This window comes from Rhineura floridana, chromosome 5 (assembly GCF_030035675.1).
Source record: "Rhineura floridana isolate rRhiFlo1 chromosome 5, rRhiFlo1.hap2, whole genome shotgun sequence".
Lineage (NCBI taxonomy): Eukaryota > Metazoa > Chordata > Lepidosauria > Squamata > Rhineuridae > Rhineura > Rhineura floridana.
The window spans coordinates 160,581,093-160,603,977 of record NC_084484.1 but is presented as its reverse complement, the minus strand read 5'-3'; the positions used below and the strand labels follow the sequence as shown (position 1 = coordinate 160,603,977).

The 22,885-nt window shown below is 43.2% G+C and overlaps 1 protein-coding gene across 3 annotated transcripts in view; it reads right to left on the bottom strand.

The window, feature by feature from the left end:
* Positions 1-254: 254 nt before the first annotated feature.
* Positions 255-22,885, bottom strand: part of SLC35F2 (solute carrier family 35 member F2) — a 39,998-nt gene continuing 17,367 nt past the window's right edge. For all 3 annotated transcript variants that reach the window (XM_061629592.1, XM_061629593.1, XM_061629594.1), the window contains 5 exons: positions 18,867-19,026; positions 14,749-14,905; positions 11,672-11,724; positions 9,742-9,896; positions 255-1,808 (listed from right to left, as the gene is read on the bottom strand). In XM_061629592.1, coding sequence (XP_061485576.1) covers positions 1,563-1,808; positions 9,742-9,896; positions 11,672-11,724; positions 14,749-14,905; positions 18,867-19,026 — 771 coding nt within the window. In that variant the 3' untranslated portion in view covers positions 255-1,562. The remainder of the gene's footprint in view (positions 1,809-9,741; positions 9,897-11,671; positions 11,725-14,748; positions 14,906-18,866; positions 19,027-22,885) is intronic.

Sequence of the window (22,885 nt, the reverse complement as noted above, 5' to 3'; positions counted from 1 at the left end):
CATGGCCTACTGCTGCATCACTGGAGTGTGTGAAAGAGCTGCCAATAGCATTGTGCTAATCCAAACCTACAGGCACAGTAATTTGGGGGCTGAGTATACATAGCCCAGTTGAATAGTACTGATCAGTTGTTTGACAGGGAAGGGAAAGCAAGGACTAAACCCAGCACCTTCTCCCTGACCAGAGCTTGGAAAAGTTACTTTTTTGAACTACAACTCCCATCAGCCCCAGCCAGCATGGCCACTGGATAGGGCTGATGGGAGTTGTAGTTCAAAAAAAGTAACTTTTCCAAGCTCTGTACCTGCCGAGCAGTATTCCATATGTCTTTCTGGAGCTCCTGCTGTATTGCATTTGGAAGCTATGCAATAGCAGCCTTTTGTGGCTTTAATTCATCTCACGTTTTGAGATCTGCACTTCCCAATCCCTCGCTGAATTGGCGCACAAATGCTTATTATGTTTCAAATATATATTTACAAAACGTGAATAGGTCATACAGTTGGTCCTGAAAGCATATCTTATAATTGCAGAGGTGTACACAGTTGGGAAAATGGTCAGTTAATGGGTTTAAATATATATGGGGCTTGATACATTATTTATTGTGGCATAAAATACTGTCTTCACATTTTCAAAGATCTGATTTACACAGAGTTTTTGCGCCCCTCAAAATTAAAACACGCATATAGTTTAACTGCTGAGCTCTCTGCCAGCAGAAGAGGGTTACCCATCATATCCGAGATGAAAAATGATGAGACGAATGAAGCCAGAAATAGTCTGAACTCAGCGTATCCTTCAATTCAGATGGAGTCACAGAACAGTTCACAAGTTGCTTCATCAGCATCACTTGCCAGTGCAACCAGGCATGATTACACTGGCTTCCAAGTGTTAAGGCGCAATTAAATTATTGCAAAAATGACGTACAGACTCTGCATTTTAATTGTGTAAGAGTTGGATATGGTTATCCAATTCATTTTTAAAAAGCTTCTAGTCCTCATTAATTCATTTTTAAAAACAGTTTCTAGTCCTCATGGTCTAGTGGTCTGGAGATGGGGATTCATTTCTCCCCCCCCCTTAGGTTTGCAGTCTTTCTGCTAATACTGGCCATCTAACCTCACGTTTCATGTCATCCTTCCCTCACTTTTCCCTCTCTCCACCTTTTTTCCTTTTGCCAATCTTGTGGTTGCCGAAAATATTCCACAGTCCTTCAAAGTGTAAACGATGGAAAAAGGGAAAATTATTCATAAATTATTAATTTATTCTGAGCACAATTTGGTTTTCTTTAGGGTAGATTTTTTCTTTCTTTCTACATAAACATTAATCATTCTCTTAGTAGTCCTTACCTTTCTATTCCCCTCGGACAGATCTTCAATGAGCATGACTTAACACAGACAATTCAACTAAAGATCTAGCCCTCGTGACCTTATGCTGAAATTCCAGACGTTGGCATGAGCACAGACTCCACCATAGGCACCTCTCCAGTTTATCCACCCTAACATAGCATAATGTTCATTATATCTTGTTTACTGGCATTTCCAAGGTGATTCTGGCAACTGAAAGGATCTGCATTTCACAAGGCTGTTAGTTTGGCATCTGGTGCTTCCCCCATCTGACTTTCTTCTTTGCTGTGTTGTGCAGGTGAGACGATGGCCGCATTCAGGTTCTCTTCCATTTTTAAGGCGTGATTGTCAAACCCAATACTGGACGCCAGGGGCAAGCTGGTCAAGACAGCCTCTGCACTGCGGGTCGGTGTTGAACAATACATGATGAAGCCCACCATGATGACCACAAAGGACAGGAGATATAGGGCTGAAAACTGATAAAACATCAAGGAGAGGAAGAAGTAGTGCTTTAGAATAGTATCTCCTGTACAAAATCAGACAAATGAATCCAGAGTGCAGGACACGGAATAATGGGCTCAAGTTGCAGGAAGCCAGATTTTGACTGGACATCAGGAAAAACTTGCTGTTAGAGCCATATGACAATGGAATCAATTGCCTAGAGAGGTAGTGGGCTCTCCGACACTGGAGGCATTCAAGAGGCAGCTGGACAGCCATCTGTCGGGAACGCTTTGATGTGGATTCCTGCATTGAGCAGGGGGTTGGCTTTGTTGGCCTTATAGGCCCCTTCCAACTCTACTTTTTATGATTCTATGAAATGTGACTTCAGCCTTGCAGTCACAAAAATTGCCTTAAAAATAATTTTCATTTGTTCAGGCTTTGAACTAAGTAGTTTATCTGTTTGCTGTAGCTCAGTGGGAGAGCATCTGCCTTGCATCCAGAGGGTCCCAGGTTCAATCCCTGGCATCTCCAGGCAAGGCTGGGAGACTCCCTGTATGAAACCCTGGAGAGCTGCTGCCAGACAGTGCAGGCAGTACTGACCTCGATGGACCAATGGTCTGACTCAGTGCTCCATTGTTTTATGCTGCCCTGTCCTGTTGACCTTATTGATTTTTAATTCTTATTTAATTTTTGTATTTTAGAACTGTTTCAATGATGTTACTTGGTCATTCTTAAACATCACTTCAAGCCTGGGTGCTTCTAGTGGTTTTAAATTGTCTGCGAGAGCCAAAGGTGTTATACCCAACACTACTACTACATCACAACATCCTTTCACGTTTCAGTTATTACTGAACTAGCCAAAGGCCTGTGGGATGGAAATATCATACTACTAATATTAACAATCCCAACTCGTGGCCTTTTAAAAAAACCTCTGGGTTACCCTGTTGTCAGTCTGCTGGTACCAACCCTTGGCCTTTACAGAGCAAAGGCGCTATCTTATGAAGCAACATTCTACCCAACCCCCTTCTTTCGCTCTCTGAAAGAATCATAGAATCATAGAATAGTAGAGTTGGAAGGGGCGTATAAGGCTATCAAGTCCAACCCCCTGCTCAATGCAGGAATCCAAATCAAATCATTACCGACAGATGGCTGTCCAGCTGCCTCTTGAATGCCTCCAGTGTCGGAGAGCCCGCTGCTTCTCTAGGTAATTCGTTCCATTGTCATATGGCCCTAACAGTTAGGAAGTTTTTCCTGATGTCCAGTTGAAATCTGGCTTCCTGCAACTTGAGCCCATTATTCCATGTCCTGCACTCTGGGACGATCGAGAAGAGAAGGAACAAGCACAGCAGACGCAGCGCCCAGCTGTCTGGGACTAGTGAGATAATGAACAAGGTCTCCATGGTATGAGAAAATGGCTGTAATATCAAGGTTCCAAACACAGAACATTTAAAGGTAGCACTATATCAACCTCCCACTATGTTCCATAACATCCCAAATGGAACCCACCCAAATTAGGAGGCAAGCTAGGAAAGGTCTTTCCAATATGATTGGCTAATTGTTGCTGCTGGGCAAAGAAGGGAGGTGGGAAGGTCCTTTTGACTTATGTGGTAAGCATCAGGGTTTGCATTCATGTTTGATGCATCAGGAATTGTGATAAGATGAGTGGGGCTGGGCTTGCTGATCCTGTCCCATCCATCACATTCTGGTTAACCTCCCCCTCCAGATACATATTGGTAGGGGAAGGACTCAGACAAGGAGTCTGCTCTATGCAAGTAGGTCATCTATGGAAGTAGACTTCCTGTGCAATTTAGCTGTGTTTTATTTACATTTTTTTGTACACTGCTTAGAGAGCTCTTTGATTAAGACATTTGTAAATCTTTCTAAAATAAATAAAATGTCCTCACAATCAGATCTTCCCCCAATGTGTGGATGACAAGAGGCAGGGCCAATGAGCATACCCATGCACTTCTCCTGATGCTATGGCAATCATGTGAAGGGAAAATATCCAGAGAGGGCTTAATCCCCCAAATGCACTGCTTTACTACTGGGTTGGTTGTTTTTTTTTGCTTTACTGCTGTTGTGATCTGTAGGGGTCCCCACCACAGGGGAGCATGGGGAAGTCAGAAGATCCTGGTTCCCAAGGCAAAGGCAACTTGGAGGTAGTCCAAGGTACGGATTCAGCACCGTGGACAGTGCTCATGCAGCTGAAGCCACACATCCTCAACCAAGTCCTGGAGCAAATGGCTGAGTTTTATAGTAGGGCTGGGCAGTAATCATTGGCTGAAGGCCCCACTACCTGACTCTGCCTCCTGGCCAGTTAAAGGGACTGTGCCTTCTTCTGCAGCTGTTGGCTCCTTCAGGATAACAGGATCTCCAGCTTTGGGGATCTCTGCTCAGAGCTGTCTTAATTCCCTGAGGAATTTGTGGATCAGGTGAGTCCTCGGGGCTCAGGAAAGGGAAGGCAGGCTCTGGTGCCTGCTGACCCACATGAAATGGCACTGCAGTTGCATTCAGCATGGTGGGGTGGAGGTGCTTGTGATGCCCCTGTATTTTGATTACTGTAAATATGGTAAGTGCAGGTTTTGTAGAGTAAATGTGGTAAGTAGAGTGAGTGAGAGAGGGGAGTACATGGGCTAGAATGCTGGAGAATGCTGTATTGTGATTGGCTGAGCGTTTGAGTGGCTGAAGGTATAAATGAGAGGATGACAGTTGAGAAAGGGTTCTGTTGGTTGAGTCGGTTGGTGGGTTGTTGTGGGTTGGAGTTGGTTGTGGGTTGGATTATATGTGGCTGGTAATGAGGCAGATTATATTTGACTAGAAACATAAAGAGTACACTGTATGAAACCATACGCTTGTTAAATATACCTACAGTAATCTTGTTATTTCCTGGCGTTTATAAATAAATATTTTATTGGTTTACCAAAAGCCTGATCCTTGGCTGGGGTTTACACAGACCAGAAGGGAGGGCAGGGTAATTACCAAGGTGCAGAAACAGTATCAAATGGTGGCAGCGGTGAAGAGATAGTGTATCATCAAGTATCCAGGGCAACCCACGGCTGTATGCTTTATTGGCACAAAGATACAAGGGGGTTGTGGCCTGCAAGTGCATCCAGACACAAAGTAACAATAAGCCAGAAGGGGACTAAGGCAAAGTCCTAAGGCAATATTGTGGAACAGGGAGTGGCTGGTGGTGCTGCCTAGCAGTGGGATCTTGCGAGATCTGTACTAGAGCCGGTGAGAGAACAAATAAAAACCAGGATCCTGACTGGAGGGACCTGACAGGTGGTGGCAGCAGGAAGGATCCTGACAGTGCTCACCTAACTTCCTGGCAGGCAAGACACTGCTGCTTACAGGGAGGGCAAAGCAGGTGGCGCACTGCAAACGCACTGGCAGAAATGCCAGATTGGCTCTGCGCTATGCTTGCCTCGCCCCTCCCAGTGGAAATCAGGTAAGGATCTTCACCCCACCACACCATCCACTATTGCTCCAAGGACTTGTAGTCTGGCACTATAACAACAATTCTTCTTAAGAATCCCAGCCATCAATTTACATAGGAGAAAGTAAACCTGGGATTGGCAATGTAGTGCCCTTCAGATGTTCCAGAGGACAACCCACATCACTGCCCAACAACAGCTGGAAGGCCACAAGTTGTCATGCCTGTAGTAAAGGGATGCACTTTGGGAAATTTATTCCATGATTCTGGTGATCACAGCCATTAAGAATCCAGTCTTAATGCTCTATCTAGTCTCTGTAGTCTTGGCCTGGTTTCTGTTGCTGGGTCATGCTAGAAAGTCAGAGAATGCTGGGAGTGTTGAGGACTGGCTTTTATATATTTAGATCCCCATTACCACTTCCATTCACAAACACTAACATGGATTTCAACCACCACTTTATTATTCATGAGCAAGTGCTGAAGCTGGAAACTGCCTTTTAGAATTCCTAATTCTGAGGGTAGCAGGGTTGCTTAAAGAGAGTTAAGGGGCAAATATCTAGCTCAATATTATCTGTTCTGACTGGCAGCTGATTCTTCAAGGTTGCCGACCAGAGATCTTCTGCTATCTCTATTTACTGAGAACTGTTAAACCTGCAATACTGAGGACTGATCCATGGAGCCTATGAATGCATAGCACGTATTATGCACTGATTTATGCTTGGGGAAGGGCTGTAGCTCAGTGGAAGAGCATCTGCTTTGCGCGCAGAAGGTCCCAGGCTCAATCTTTAGCATCTCCAGAGAAAGCTGGGAAAATACTCCTGTATGAAATCTTGGAGAGCCACTTTCAGTCAGTGTACACAATAATGAGCTCCGATTCGGTATAAAGCAGTTTCCTATGTTTCTTGGCTCCATCCTTACCGTATCACCTTATCTTTTCTGTTTCTGGAACATACAGAAGACTACAAATCATTAATACTAATACTAATAATACTAATAATAATAATAATTAGTTTAATTTATTATCTGTCCTTCACCCTAAGGTCCCAGGATGGGACACAACAATTTAAAATACATTACTTCAAGTCAAACTGATTTTAATTTAGTATAGTATAGTGAAGATGCAAGAATATATATGTGCCAGGGCTGTGGAACCAAAATACATTACAGTTTTAAATCTGGAGCCAGATGCACAGCTTGTGATTGCAGTACTGTTAGGAAAAATGACCTTTTGGAGTAATAAATCTATGCTTCTTAAAGACAAGAGCTCCTTTTACATCTCCTTAAAACTGTTCCACCAAGCCAGTTATTGACATATAGCATGCGCAACACTTGTCCCCCACAAATGACTGTACCCAAATTTATAAAAATGTATGGATATGTATAGGTGGGTTTATTTAAATCCAGGGTGATGAATCTGTAGTCCTCCAGATCCTGCTGGACTCCATCTCCCATCATCCCCAACTTTTGGCTATGGTGGCTGGGACTGATACGAGTTAGAGTTCAACAGTATCTCCATCCCTGATTTGAATGCATGCTACTTGAATAGGCCCCATTCTTTTCTTCATGGGAATATCTACTCTTTCACTACAGAAGGTCTCTAGTGGGCCAACACAACTGGCAGATGGGCTGCTTTTGGCTTGGTGGATGATAAGCTGTGCACTCTTCCTCATGGTGTTAGAAAGTCAGCGGTATTTACACATGTTGCTTCACCTACTCTATAGAATAGGGGTGGCTAGCCTGTTGTCCTCCAGATGTTGTTGGGCTACAGCTCTCATCATCCTTGACCACTAGCCTTGCTGTTTGGGGCTGATGGGAGACTGAATCCAACATCATCTGGAAAGCCACAGGTTAGTCACGCCTCCTATAGTTAAAAAGTGTCCCTGAAGACTGTTCTTCAAAACTGTTCCAAAATGGGTTAAGATATAAATATTAGGTGTACAACCTGTCCTGGGGGGTGGGGTTGCACTCCCCCTAAGGCAGCCTTTCCCAACTAGTGGGCCACCAGATGTTGTTGGACCACAACTCCCATCAGCCTCAGCCAGCATTGCCAATGGTCAGGAAAGATGGGAATTGTGGTCCAACAACATCTGGTGGCCCACTAGTTGGGAAAGGCTGCCCTAAGGGAACAGAGTCATGGTTTGAGCATACTCCTGGATTCAAACTTGTCCTGGAGTCTCAAGTGGCTTCTGTGGCTAGGAGTGCTTATGCCCAACTTAAGCTAGTTCTCCTTCTATGGCTGTTTTTGTACCAGGATAGCCTGGGCTCAGTTGGCCATGCTCTAATGACTACTGTAATACACTCTACACAGGGCTGCCCTTGAAGATTATGTGGAGGCTGCAGGTAGTGTAGAATACAACTGCTAGGGCAGCCCAATGGGATCATGTGTCACCAGTCCTGAAAGGTCTGCACTGGCTGCCAGTGAGGCACCAAGCCCAATTCAAGGTGTTAGTACTAGCATGCAAAGCCCTAAATAGGCCCCAAATGAACTCCCCCAATATCAACCATGTTTGAGCCCTATGACTGGCAGGGAATGCCCTGTTGGTGATGCTGCATATGGTGGCTACCCAGTTGGCATTAACCTGTGGCAGGGCCTTATCAGTGGTGGTCCACAGTCTGTGGAATGCCCTCCCTGCTGAGATGTGCCTGTTTCCCTCATTACTGAGCTTGAGGAGAAATTTAAGAACTTTCCTGTTTGCCCAGGGATTTGATAGCTGAGAGATATTGGCCAGGGTAACTGTTGAAATTACTAAATGTGAGGAATGTTTTTAAATGCTGAGCCAGCAACCAGCCAAAATTGAAGTGGTAATTGTTTATTACAGCCCGATGCATTTTGAGTATAAAAAACCTTTGTCAAAGGCAATCTGTAGAAGTATGCATATAAACAACATTAAAATCAATTGTAAGATGTACTTAAAAATGTAAATTTTAAAAAATGTAAATGTAAACAATACAATGTTTATGAATTTATTTATTAAAAATGAACAATGCCATGATCTGCTGAAAGCTGACTCATAAACTGAATCAATAAGGAAAAGGGACAACTAAAACATAATACAAAATAAAACCTCACTTAAAACTTCACAGGAATATACATACACCCCAAATTGGGAAATTCTTACAGAGCTTCTCTGATTTGAATAAACCTGGACTAAGCAAATGAGTGGAGAAGAATAAATGTCTTCCTTTTTCTTAAGAGCCAGCTGTTTCTAAGAACTCAGTCATTTTTTTACATTGATGAGATAGCCGCCTGGTACTTGCACAAGGTATTTTGATCCCTGCATCATTTTTTATCTACTTTCAGCTTTCAGGTTCATTTTAATCAGAAAAAGCTTTCCAAAAAGTTTTTTGTCTTTTTACATCTCAGGTGCATGTTTATTTTCAGTTGTGGGTGAAGTTTTTATGTTTTTATCCTCTAAGAGCCAGCTACTTCTACAAATTCAGTTTGTTATATTGATTAGATAACAGTGTGTTATGTATACAAGACATTTGTATTGTAGTTTACATTTTTAAGTACATCTTACAATTGATTTTAACGTTGTTTATATGTATACAGATTGCCCTTGACAAAGGGTTTTTGATACCCAAAACGCATTGAGCTGTAATAAACAATTACCACTTCAGTTTTGGTGGGTTGCTGGCTCGGCACTTCGAGGGCCTCCCTCTCTTTGTCTGTGGTGATAGTAGCAGGGCATTTGAATGCTCTGCCACTAATTAACTTAATGCAACTCCCATGGATACACCGCTTTTCTTTTGCAATTCCATCAAACAGCTCAGTCCATGAAGTCTGGGAGAAAAGAGCATTTTAACTATATTGCATGCAATGATTAACTTACTTAGCCCAGCAAACCCAAGTACAATTACCTTTTTCCCTTTCAGAGATAATTGAATGATGCACTCAGTCTATAACTTCACATCTATAATAAGACCACTGGGGCAGTTAAATTCGTGCCTGTGTGTATGCCACAATTCTGTTAAGAGTATCAAAAAAGCATGCCATTGAGATATTAAACATAGAATTCTGCTTCCCAGGGCTTGCAGCTTTTGTTTTTAAAAGAAGCAAGTTTCTAGCCCTCATATGTGCAAACATATGTTCATAATTTGTTGTTGTTATGTGCCTTCAAATCGACTACGACTTATGGCGACCCTATGAATCAGCGACCTCCAAGAGCATCTGTCATGAACCATCCTGTTCAGATCTTGTAAGTTCAATGTTCATAATAAGTGGGCAATATCTATTGAGATATTTCAAAAGCCAGAGGGGTAGCTAGATAACATTTGCACATTTGGAAGTGCAGTTTCCTTGTTCTGTATAGATCCTTGCTACTACCAACACCATGCAAAAACAATAGAAATGGCAGAACAAATTAGGCAAAATAAGAGAAATTATAACCATTTATACCTATATCAGAATTCTGCTGGGGGTGGGTGGATGCTGCACGCAGAATTTTAATGGTTTTTAGCACAGAGTACAAATAACCTCATTAAGATATCAACCAAGCTTCATGACTAATGCCATTGTTTTGAATCCTGCTCACCTTGTAGCCAAAGAGAAAGAGGCCAAAGAAAAGACTGTACAGATCAGCTGTCAGAATGCCCAAGTTGACGGATGTTGCGCTGGTTACTTTGATCACTACTGGCATGAAGCTGTACAGCCCAAACATGCACAGTGCAAAGGCCAGGAAGAGCAACACTGCAAGACAAGACGGTGGCTTAACATTTAAGATGCTGAAGCAAATGCAGATACAGTGATATAATAAGATGACAGAAAGGAGCCCTGCTGGATGAGATCAAAGGCCGATCTAGTCCAGCATCCTGTCTCCCATAGTGGGCAAGCCCCAAAGCAGGACATGAAGGGCAAGTCTTCTCCCACTCGTTATTCAGCAGCTGGTATTATGAGAGGCATGTCGTCTCTGAACGTCTAACTTCCATACAGGCCATCATGACCAATAACCACTAATTCACTTGCGCTCCTTGAAGTTGTTTCATTCCCCTTCAAAAGTCATTTCAGCTAGTGGCCATCGCCACATATTGTGGCAGTGAATTCCACCAATTATGAAAAGTGCCCTCTTTTTGTCTGTCCTGAATCTATTGCCAATCAAGTTTGCTGGGTGACCAAGAGTTCTAAAATTATGGGAAAGGGAGAAAAATATCTCTTTTTGTTCACTATACATCTTTTTATAAATCATGGTCCCCTTCCATATCCTGATTATTATTATTCAAATTTATGGACGGCCTCACAGCATAAAGCCACTGAAGTGTACAAGATAAAAAACAGGATAAAATGCACAAACAGAAAGAGCATCACAGAGAACTCCGTCTCTGGGTTGACTTATTGGCTGCTGTAATTCAGCTGATACAGTGCTGGGATTTTTACCTCTCTTTCGATCTCTTTTAATAGCTCTTGCTATTTTAAGAAAACAAAGACTTCTTACTAGGTCACGCTGTTTTCTCTGCCTTGTCCAGCACTGACTATCCTAACTGGCAGTGACTCTTCGAGGTGTCACCTAGTAACTCAGGAGTGGGGAACCTTTGGCCCTCCAGATGTTGCTGAACTACAACTCCCTTGATCCCTAGCCTTTAGCCATGCTTGCTGGGGCTGATGGGAGTTATAGTTCAGTAACATCTGGAGGGCCAAAGGATCTCCACCCCTGTGGTATCTGATCTGTCCCATCACCTACTACCTGATCCTTTGACTGGAGATGTGGGCTGACCCTGGGGTCTTCTGCATGCAAGCGTGTGCTCTACCACCAAGCTATGCCTCCTCCTATCTTTTTTAATCTTTTTTGTCACCTAAAGAAAAGTCCAATAACTAATAGGGTGCAATCCAGAGACACTTAGGTGCGCCTAAATCCCAATTATTTCACTCTGATAAGGATAAATATTGGGTTGGTTAATGCTGAGCATGTGTTTTGGAGAAGAAGGATGAAAACGCCTAGATTCAGTGTGCCTCTCTAGCAACTGGTGGCCAGGACTGTAAAAATCAGTCACACAGCCATGCTTCTTAATAGGGCAGGTAATCCAGGCCCCTAAATGGATTACTACTAGTTTTTATCAGCTCCGTGATGATATAGCTGTGTTTTTATTATACTTTATTGCATTGTTTAATTAAAAATAATATCAAGTTTTATCAAGGAGGCAGTATGCTTCTGAATATCGAGGCAGTATGCTTCTGCATGCCAGTTGCTGGAAACTGCAGGAGGGGAAGTGCTGTTGCACTCAGGTCCTCCTTGTGGGCTTCCCATGCTCATCTGGCTGGCCACTGTGTGAACAGGATGCTGGACTAGATAGGCTAGTGGCCTGATCCAGCAGATTCTTCTTATATACAAGGCAGTTCAGGATACAACAAAAGGTGGCATATAAATAAATATTTTTTTAAAAGCCCACATATTAGAAAAGCACCACTCCCACAGTTATGTGCAAAGCAATCTGAGGGTTATTAGCTTTAGTACTTCAGTGCACACATACCAATTTTCCAGTTCCACTGAATAGAAGTGATATCTTTATGTTCCAGAATGGCTCTAAAGAAAGGTTTGGGAAAAGGGAGGAGGAAAAAAAGAAAGAAAACACTGGGATTAAAATATGGAGATGTGGTTGTCATAATGACCAACAGTTAATGATAGCAGACAATTAGGTTACAGCCAATCCTACAAATGTTTACTTTGAAGTGAGTCCCACTGAATTCAGTGGAGTTTACGCTTTTTTCCATTTTACTCCTAAAGGCAGGATGTATTGGATTACAGCCTTCATGACCAAAACCCAGAAGATAAACTTCTGGCACCTTAAAAGATAGAGAGATTTATTATAGCGAAAGCTGCACCTGCAACAAAGTGTTGCAGTAAGGAGTGCTCCATGCTCAGGATTCCAGGAACTCTATTCCAGTGGTTCCCAAACTTTTTCCCCCTGTGGACCACTTGAAAATTGCTGATGGTCTTGGCGTACCACTTAATGATAGTTATGCCTGTTGTAGTAATTGTCATGTACTGTGCTAGATGCTGTATGATTTTAATTTCATTTTAATTGCTTCTTTTATTTCTCATATTGTATTTTATCATTCCATAGAATAAAATACAATATAACAATAAAAGAAGCAATATAAATACAATTTTAATTCAATATGAATATTTCATGCAGACATGCCACAGACCACATGAATGAAGCTCGTGGAAAAGTGATGGTCCACGGACCTCAGTTTAGGAGTCCCTGCTCTATTCCCAGTAACCACTCCGTCTCACTGTAAGTGTTGATATTGCCCTATAAACATTTTACAGCAGTACTTGAACACCTTCCTAATAATGGAGCCATCTGGGTTAGTCTATGGGTCTTTATGTACTTGCCTCTTCCACTTCATAAATGAAAGCATAGTCCTGAAAAATTGACTGGAGGCAAAATTTAGCATCAGAGCAATCTCTTATATATTGTTATAGAAAATGATGCAGAGGTCAAAATCTTTCTTGATGTAGTGTTTTAAGGAAGCTTAAAAGTTAATTTTGGGGTATTAACTTTCAAAAAATAGTTGTATAAACTGAACTTCTGTTATATCATTTTTTTAAAAATTTCTATATTTAGGATTTTGGTGTACTGTACATTTTAATTTGGATTCCTGCATTAAGCAGGGGGTTGGACTTGATGGCCTTATAGGACCCTTCCAACTCTCTGATTCTATTGTTCTATTTCCCTTCCCCAACAGTCAGAATTTTGTGGCCACTGACCACACTCAGACCTTAATGGACTGGTTTTTGGGGTCTCCCCATTTCTATTTTTTGTACTTCTGTAAATCTTGGGGTTCCCCTAAGTCTGCTGATATCTCCTTCTTGTGCATTGGTGATACCATTGTGGCTGCATAAACAGTGACACTCACTGCCTGAACACTGAGGGGCCATAGCTCAGTGTTAGAGCATCTACCTTGCATGTCAAAGGTCCCAGGTTCAAACACTGGCCTTTCCAGGTAAGCTGGGAGCGATGCCTTGCCTGAAGCCCTGGACGGCCGCTGCCAGTCAGTGTAGACAATACTGAGCTAGATGGACCAATGGGTCTCACTCAGTATAAGGCAGCTTCCTATGTTTCTATGAAAATATAGAGGGCAAATGGGACTAGAGCCCATTCATCAGCTTTTTTAAATCAAAATATTTATATTCTACCTTCTGTCTCTTTAATGGCAGCTAATAAAATAGAAATGATCAAAAGACAAAAGTAATAATAAACTCCAGTGCTTAAAGCTTGCACTGGCTGCCCATAAGCTTCCAGGCCAACTTCAAGGTTATTGTATTAATTTACAGGGCCCTTAACAACTGGGATCCAGGATATCTTAAGGACTGCCTGATCCCTTATACCCTGGCCCAACCACTGAGATCTTTGGGGGAGCCTCTGTCGGTGGTCCCCCATGGTTCAGATGCATGGCTCGTATTGGCTAGAAGCCATGCATTCAGGGCAGTGGGCCCAAGCTTTTGGAACACCATCTCAACTGAGGTTAGATAGGCACTCTCCTTGTTGAACTTCAAGAGCAAGACTAAGACTTTCTTGTTCCAGCAGGCATTTTAAGGTAGTTTTCAATTTTATGACCATTTTTATTGTTTTATTTTCTGTATGGTATATTTTTATGTACAACACTTAGAGATGCTAACAATTAGGTGGCATATGAATTTCATAAATAAATGGATAATAAAATAAACACAAAACATACGATTACTTTAAAAAACATTATCAAAAGATCCTTTGCCAGCTACTAACATCATAGCTTCAAATTTCATTGGAAAGATGTCTTTCCAAAATAGGGCTGCCACCTTTCCTATGAACTTCAGTGCATTTCAGCATTTGTATAGTGGGCAGAAGTCAATAGGCTGAACTGTTCTCAGCATGGAGATGAATAAATAAGAAGAGGTGTTGGGTTTGTGCTTACTATCCAACCATAAAAGATGCAAGAGTTCTGTCTGTGAAAAGGTGGCAACATGATCCAGAAAAACAAGATCCCAACCCAGAAATGATTAATCCCACCAAGAGTCTTTAATCCTATGTCTGCTCAAGTAAAAGTCAAGGAGGTTATTTGCATGAATAACCATTTACAGGATCTGGAATTCCAAGGGATAGCATGGTCAGCATGCAAGCCACAAAAAGTCAAGATGAAAAGAAAGTGAAATACACACAAAGTTTGAGAAGAACATACTAGATCAACTAAATAAAAACCTAAGTGCCTAGGCTAGGTCACAACACAGAGTTCCCCCCTGTAACTTTATACCCTCTTTGGTACAGAAGAAGGTGGGAGAGATTGGCAGATGAAAGAAATGGTGGGCTGGGGGTGGGGAGACAAGTGAGAGAAGCCAAAGCTGCCTAGTACCTCAATTCGGCATAGACTTTAAATGTAATGCAGGAATATCCAGGTTGCAACCTGACAACCCTACGGATGCTTGGGCTCTTGAACAGGTTAATTGCAATGTTAACAATAGATTAATAACACACCCACCAATTCATGGAAAGGAAGAAATCATTCTGTGATGTGGATGGTTTTTTTCTTAATTAGAATTAAAGTACATATAATAGATCCTTACAGCTGCAGACCGCTGATAATAGTCCCAAACAAGCCCACCATTCCTAGAAACTCCACTCTGCTCAGATTTTTCACAATGTATTCCTCACTCACATTCGAAATGGCATACAACGAAGCACCAAGAAGGACTAAGACATCTCCGATCACTACGTCGCTACCTGCATAGAAAACATGAATTGACAAGAAAAATGGGATAGCGTTTCCAACCATTTGGCATTTTTCCTGATAAAGACAGGAGCACCTCTAAATGTCTTTTCTCCTTCCAGCTCAGTAGACATGGCTGTGTTTGGACATTATAATAAACCATATTTTACCATGACAGGAACAAGCCGCCACAAGGAGATCAAAAGTTTTGGGTTTTATCTAACACTGTTGTTGCACTTGTGCAACAGATTTCCACTTGCGTAATGGAACTTCCACCTCCTCCTCTGTGCAGCCACCCACCCACCCTTAAAATCTACTCCAGAGGATAGGTGGACCCTCTGGAGCAGGTTTGGGGGACGTATGGGGAGAAGAGAGGAAGGGGAAGTCCCACTGCGCACGTGAAACTCTGCACATAAATGCTAATGTTAATTGGGAATAAAGAGTTGTACTCAGTGCTGCATGAACAAACTGTAAACTGTGGTTAATTATTCATCATGGTTTGAAGTTCAGCCTCCAAGAGGTCTTCTGTATCTTTAAAAGTTGTGCAGGGGGGAGGGAGAATTCTACCTTGTGGATTTTCCCATTACAGAGTTGCAAGAACACCTGCACTTGGCTGACTTTCTCTTCTCCTAAAGATACAGGATCAGACTCATGCCAGGAACCTGGCAACCCTAATCTGGACCCATTCCAGTCTGAGTTCAGGCCTAGTTTTGGGACTGAATTCAGCCTTGGTCACTCTGGCAGACGTATTTTATCAGGAGTAGTACAACCCTGTTGATTCTACTTGAACTCTTAGAGGCTTTCAATACAATTGACCACAGTATCTTGCTGGATTTGGGGCTGGGAGCTGGAGGCATGGTTTTAATGGTAGTTCAACTTCTACCTGCAGGGCCGTTTCCTGTATGGAACATCCTGCTGGGGACACATTACAACAGTGTGGAAAGAACTGCAATGGCTGCTTATATGCTATAAAGCCAAGTTCAGGGAGCTTGTATTGACATTCAAGACTTTCCTCTTCTCCCAGGCATTTTAGCATGTGTTTTAAATTGTGTTTATATTGTTTTAAAATTTAAAATTGTGTTTTAAATGGTTTTTAAAATACGTGTTTTAAATTGTGTATTTGTTTTAATGTTTTTGATTGCTGTAAACCACCCAGAGAGCTTCGGCTATGGGGTTGTATACAAGTGCAATAAATAAAAATAATAAATACACATCCCTTTAGGGTCCATACCTGGCTGAGTACCTGCTCCCATTTAGACCTGCCCTTACTCTAAGATCCACAGGGAATGCCCTCTTTACTTCACTAACCTGAGATCTGATCTGTGGCAATGAGAGTGAGGGCAAGCACCCCAACTGTGGAATTTCCCCCTACTCTCAAATAAGGCTGGCACTCACTCTTCTGAGTTTTTGGCACGTTTACGCAGACCTATTTACTCAGGTTTTGGGGTGATTTGCTGGTCATTCAGTCTGTTATTGTGAGGTATTTATTGTTTTGATTGATGTTTCATTCTTTGTTGGTTATAATATAAGATTTTTAACGGATTGTGGTTTTAACCCTCTCCAGGGCTGCTTTTAGCAATGAATACTGGGCTAGAAATATTGTGATTAAATTAAAGGCTTCAATGAACCCAGAGAGTACCCACTTCCAAAGGAGTCTGCTTGCTGCTTCTCTGCACGAGTCAGTGTTCTGGGCTCATCTCCATCAAGTCAAGAGGCATGCCCAGATCAGTGACTCAGGTCGAAATTCAGGAGGTGGCATCTTCTTGAGAATCCTACTCCTAGTGCAATCCTAACCCCACCTACCTGGGAGTAAGCCCCATTGGATTCAATAGGGCTTCTCAATAGACATGGTTAGGAGTGTGCTGTTATACATTATAAAAACAGGCTTTTCCTGCTTCAGGAGTGGCATGTTTCTCTTTTTCTCATAAAAAAAAGAAAGGGAGGAAGATGCCAATGCTAGCCATAAGATCTTTGGAAAACATGAATCTAGCTTTGAAATCTAAACAAATCCTTATTTTTTAAAAGGTGGTTTTGTAGGAAGCTTAAATACTACCTGTTACTTTGATTGGACACTTTTAAGAAACCCAGCAAAACTAGCGAATGAAGAACAGGACCTTGTCAGGACCTTACATTCCCTCTCTTACATTAACAACCTAATTTAGCCCCTTGTAAAAAAAAAAAATCAATACATTGATCTCAGTAAGAGGTAGAAAAAGTTCTTAGAAAGTTCCTAAATGGATGCTAAGAGTATGATAGACTTTTGTTTTTGGAGGCCCAGGGATTTAAGCACTGTTTTACTAGCTGCAACATGATCCACTTGAGGAATCCTGTTCAATATCAAATCAATATTAAAAACTGCTGTTCTTATTAGAGTTGCAAGCTTTTCCCCCATGGCAGGGCTCCTATCGCTTTACCAAGGAAAAGATGAAGCAAGTGAGGCTTTTTTCCATTGGCACTGCTGGGGGGGGGGGAGTCCTGGTTTTATGCCTGTCATGTGGCAGATCTGGAGGTTCTGCAGATCTGCCAGGAAACTCTGGCCTCTATTGAGCCAAATGGCTTCATCTCTAGGACGTAAACTCCAACTGGAGAAAAACCTGTGAAACTTAAATGGCAGGTGAAAAAGATCTGACAGAGATGATAGGTAGGCTGCAGGTACCCTGGCAGAAAAGAAGTCCTTGCCCAAACCCAGAGAAGGAGATGCCCTCATTATGGAAGAAGGTTCTGTTCATTTCCATTCAACAAGAAACTAGTTTCTTGTGGTACTGGCAGCGCTGCACTGGATGCTCATCAGGCCAAGGGCCTGACTCCATAGAAGGCAGCTTCAGACATACATTTATAGCAGTACTTTATAATGGCTGCCTGTCCTACCACAAGGCCAGAGGTAGTAAGTGCTGCCTTGGACCAGACCAGGATGGCCTTGTGTGAAGCAAGACCCAAGAAAATGGCAATGACTCTGGTAGGCCAGGTCCCTATTAGGTGCCCTAAATGTTGAACTATAGCCCCTCCCCTATAAAATAAAGAAGTTAGCAATGTCATACCATGGACACGTGTGTGTGTGTGGGGGGGGTGGCTTGTGCATCCTGCTAAAGAACCTTGAAAACCTTAATTTCAGAAATGTTGATTTTAAGATTTTCTTTATGAAGAAGTTTCTATGCTGCCCTTCCCAAAAAAATTGTGACAGGGTGGTTTACAAAAATAAGGTTACAAAAAAAGTAGTATGTAATAAATTGAAATATTAAAATAATTCTCATAAAATTACATAACTGCATACAAAACAACTTCATCAGCCTTTAAAAACCCAACAAAAAGATGGGTTTTTACCTGGCCTCTAAAAGAATACAAAGGTGGGACAAGATGAATATTAACTAAAGGAATTCACAGAAGGAAAGTTTTCCATCCCCTCATGCCCCATCCTATGTTTTTCAAAAGCCAGAAAGGCTTTTTAGGGGATCCTGCGGTAGGGACAGGAGGGGGCAAGAAAATTAACTTCTGTGACCTTCCTGATCTGAGCATCCAAGCCACAATATACATTTTAGAATGACGTACTATTTGGCAATATCTATTTGGGCATTTTGATACTGTGTATCTTTTTTATTCTTCAGCCTGTGATATCTTTGTCCCAAGCACGTCAGGGTTCAGACTTTCAAAACTCAGCAGAAAGCAGAAAAGGGCAAGATAAGAACACTGCTATTATTTCATCCAAGCTGGTGGCTCCATGTCAGTGGGACAGTGTAATCTGTTCCAGGTTTTAGTATGAACTTTCAAGGAGCTGTCCAAGGTGCTGACTAAAACACAGAGGTTTAGTCCCACTGCCATGGAACCACCAGCTGTCACTGCACTCCAGTACAGGGTACAAATCTGATTCACAGGAAGGAGGTGGACACTCAGAGAGTGCTGAATTAGTTTCTTGACACTGTCCTGGATACCACTGTTGCACATTTCACATTTCACCAATATGTTTTTTCCAGGCCTTACCTTCACCATCGTGCCTCCCAGCTAATATATCTGCACCGACCATGGTCCCTACACCCAACAGGCAGACAGCAACAGCAATAAAATGGATCAGTTTGTATCTTGCACGGAGGATGAACCACGATAATGCCATCAGCACAGGAATCCCAAAACAGTCAAGGAGCTGCCATGTACAGAAAGACATAGATTCTGGTCATAAAAAGATGGGGTCCCTAAAACTGGTTATTCCACCAGAGATCAAATATTTGTGAACTGCTATCTGACCAACATAGATTCAGATTAATAGCCTAAGGCAGGCATGGGGAACCTTTTTCAGTCTGACTGCCACATTCTCTTCTGGGCAGCTACCCAGGGGCTGTATGCCAGTGGTGGATGGGGCCAGAAGCAAAAGGAGGCAGAGCAAAGGATGTGAATTTCACCTTTGTACAGTGGGCTAGATTCTACTCTGACTTACACACACATTTCTCAGTCCTCCATCCATGCAACCATGAGACATTATAAGAGTTCAGGGGCACATTCCCAGGCAAAAACACTCGGGGTGTGAAGCAGAACTCGTGAGGGATGTCGCTTGGGGACAGTTCTGAGGACCAGTTAAAGAGGGCTGGAGGGCTGCATTTGGCTCCCCCGGGTCTGCAATTCCCCACCCGACTTACAGCATCCCTGACTCAGAGAGATTCACAGTGCGGGTTTTCTCCAGATTTCTCCCAATGAGGCCTCATTAGAATGTATTATAGGGTCTCTGGCCATTACTGGCTTATCTGCTGTGATGTCACAGTGAAAGCCTAAAGCCAAACTGCTGGGTTATAAATGAGGGCTAAAGGAAATCTCAGCACTGGAATTCGGGGAAGGGCCATAGCTCAGTAGAAGAGCATCTGTTTGCCCTGTTCAAGGACAGACAGCAGTTGAGGCTGCATTATAGCTATGTTTTGCATTAGAAATAGCCAGGTTGATGGCATACAGCATTGCCTTCAAACAATCTGCTCGCATCAGCATCTGAAGTGGGCAGAAGTTGCAGCCTTTGCATATGTTTCTTCTACAGCCTGGTCCTATATTAACTATAGGCCGGTAGCAAATGTTCCATTCCTGGGCAAGGTCCTTGAACGAGCGGTTGTGGGCCAGCTCCAGACACTCTTGGATGAGACTGATTATCTGGATCCATTTCAGTCGGGTTTCAGGCATGGTTTTGGCACAGAAACAGCCTTGGTCACCCTGTATGATGACCTTTGTTGGGAGAGAGACAGGGGGAGCGTGACTCTGTTGATTCTCCTTGATCTCTCAGTGGCTTTCAGTACCATCGACCATGGTATCCTTCTGGGGAGACTGGGTGAGTTGGGAGTGGGAGGTACTGCATTGCAGTGGTTCCGCTCCTACTTGGTAGGTCGCCTGCAGAAGGTGCTTGGGGAACACTGCTCGGCACCCTGGACTCTCCAGTATGGGGTTCCGCAGGGGTCAGTTCTGTCCCCCATGCTGTTCAACATCTACATGAAACCGTTGGGTGCGGTCATCCGGAGCTTTGGAGTGCGTTGCCATCAGTATGCTGATGACATGCAGCTCTATTTCTCCTTTTCATCCTCTTCAGGTGAGGCTGTCAATGTGCTGAACCAGTCCCTGGCTGAAACAATGGACTGGATGAGGGCTAATAAACTGAGGCTCAATCCAGACAAGACTGAGATGCTGCTAGTGGGTGGTTCTTCTGACCGGATGGTGGATGTCCAACCTGTCCTGGATGGGGTTGCACTCCCCCTGAAAGAGCAGGTTTGTAGCTTGGGGGTTCTCCTAGAATCATCTCTGTCACTTGAGGCTCAGGTAGCCTCGGTGGCATGGAGTGCCTTCTACCAACTTCGGTTGGTGGCCCAACTACATCCCTATCTGGACAGGGATAACCTGGCTTCAGTTGTCCATGCTCTGGTAACCTCCAGATTAGATTACTGCAATGCACTCTACGTGGGGCTGCCTTTGAAGATGGTTCGGAAACTGCAGCTTGTGCAAAATGCAGTGGCCAGATTGGTAACAGGGACCAGATGGTCCGAACATATAAAACCGATTCTGGCCTGCTTGCACTGGCTGCCTGTATATTTCCGAGCTCGATTCAAAGTGCTGGTTTTGACCTATAAAGCCTTACATGGCTTGGGACCACAATACCTGATAGAATGCCTCTCCTGATACAAACCCACCCATACACTACGTTCAAGATCAAAGGCCCTCCTCCGGATGCCTACTCCAAGGGAAGCTCGGAGGATGGCAACAAGGGAGATGGCCTTCGCTGTGGTGGCCCCCAAATTATGGAATGACCTGTCTAACGAGGTGCGCCTGGTGCCAACACTGTTATCTTTTCGGCGCCAGGTCAAGACTTCCCTCTTCTCCCAGGCATTTTAGCATGTGTTTTATACTGTTTAAATTTTTAAATTGTGTTTTAAATTGTTTTTATAAGATCTGTTTTAAATTGTATTTGTTTTAATGTTTTTAGTTACTGTAAACCGCCCAGAGAGCTTTGGCTATGGGGCGTTATACAAGTATAATAAAATAAAATAAATAAATAAAATAAATATATATATTTACTCATAGTCAGAGCCACCATAGTCAGATACAGCATGTTTCTGAAAACCAGTTGCTGGAGGCTACAGGAGGGGAGAGTACTCTTGCACTCAGGACCTGTTTGAGGGCTTCCCATGGGCATCTGGCTGGCCACTATGAGAACAGGATGCTGGACTAGATGGGCCGCTGGCCTGATCCAGCAGGCTCTTTTTATGTTCTTATGTGTGAGCATAGGACTATTGTAGCCTTAACTGTTGGGAAACTGCAGTGAACATCTGACCATTATCAGCCACAAAATCTATAAAAATATTTCCCCAAATTGAAAACATGACAAAGTGAAAATGATGCTCTTATCTAGTGAAAGCAGCAGGAGTTTCCCATGAAGCAGAAGTTTTGAATTAGGGAAGGATGTTCTTCAAGTACTTGTGTTACAAATCATTAACCTTTTAAAAAAAACAAAAACCTGCTGCTTGATTAACAGAACATCTTTTTAATCTATCAAAAGGTTTGTAACAGATTACCCTGAAAGATTAATTGGGTAATCATTACCATCCTCATTTTAAACAGCTGAATGTTTACCCCCAAACTTTTGGTTGAGCTTTCAAGAGGGGCAAGCTGTCCCCACAAACCCTCCTACGAAACCTCCTATCTTTGTGGCCATTCAGATTTTTTCCCCTCACCCCCCTTCGTATCCCTAATCCATTAGTACTTTGGCATAATTTGTAGAGCTCTCTTCTTCTTCACTGTGTGATGTCAGCCATACTGAAAATGCTGGCATCACAGTATCCCAAAGCCAATCGAATTTGGCTACGCCATGATGGCACTGCAAGCACTGCATTGCCTCTGAATGGGTGGTGGAAAAACCAAATCCCAGTAACTCAGGCAACCAAGCTGCAACTCTGGCTGTGCTGTGGAAGTTTCATTCCTGCATTGTAGCATGGCGAACCAGGGACTGCTGCATCAGTGGACCCAGCAATGGCGATAGTCCTTCCCAATCATCCATGCAGAGCCAGAGATGCATGATGATCAAACACTCTCACCTGCCCTGGCCTCCTTTGGAAGGGCAGGGTAAAAATATAACAAAAACAGCCAAACATGAATAGGCCTCAGCTGTCTGCACAACCCAAGGGTTCTCTTGCTGAGCGCTTGGCCAGAATGGCATTGTCTAGCAGTTATAAGAGGCTTCTCTGTATGGAACAGAAGAACAGCCTGCTGGGTGCACACGCCCCCCCACGCCCCCCACCTACCTGTCTGCTGTCTTTTACCATTGCCCTTAACGAAGATGGCGGCCACGGTTTCCCTAAGGGGATGACACCTCCGCCACCTGCTTTGTTGATGTGGGGGGGGCGCACAGATCACGGAAGGGGAGCGGAGGGGTGGCTGAGGGGCCTCCCGTAGCTCCAGGGGCCATTGGGCCAGTGCTTCACCTGGCCGCCCTTTAGAACCGGTCTTGCTCACAGTGGCCAAGCATGTGCCTATGGGAAGCC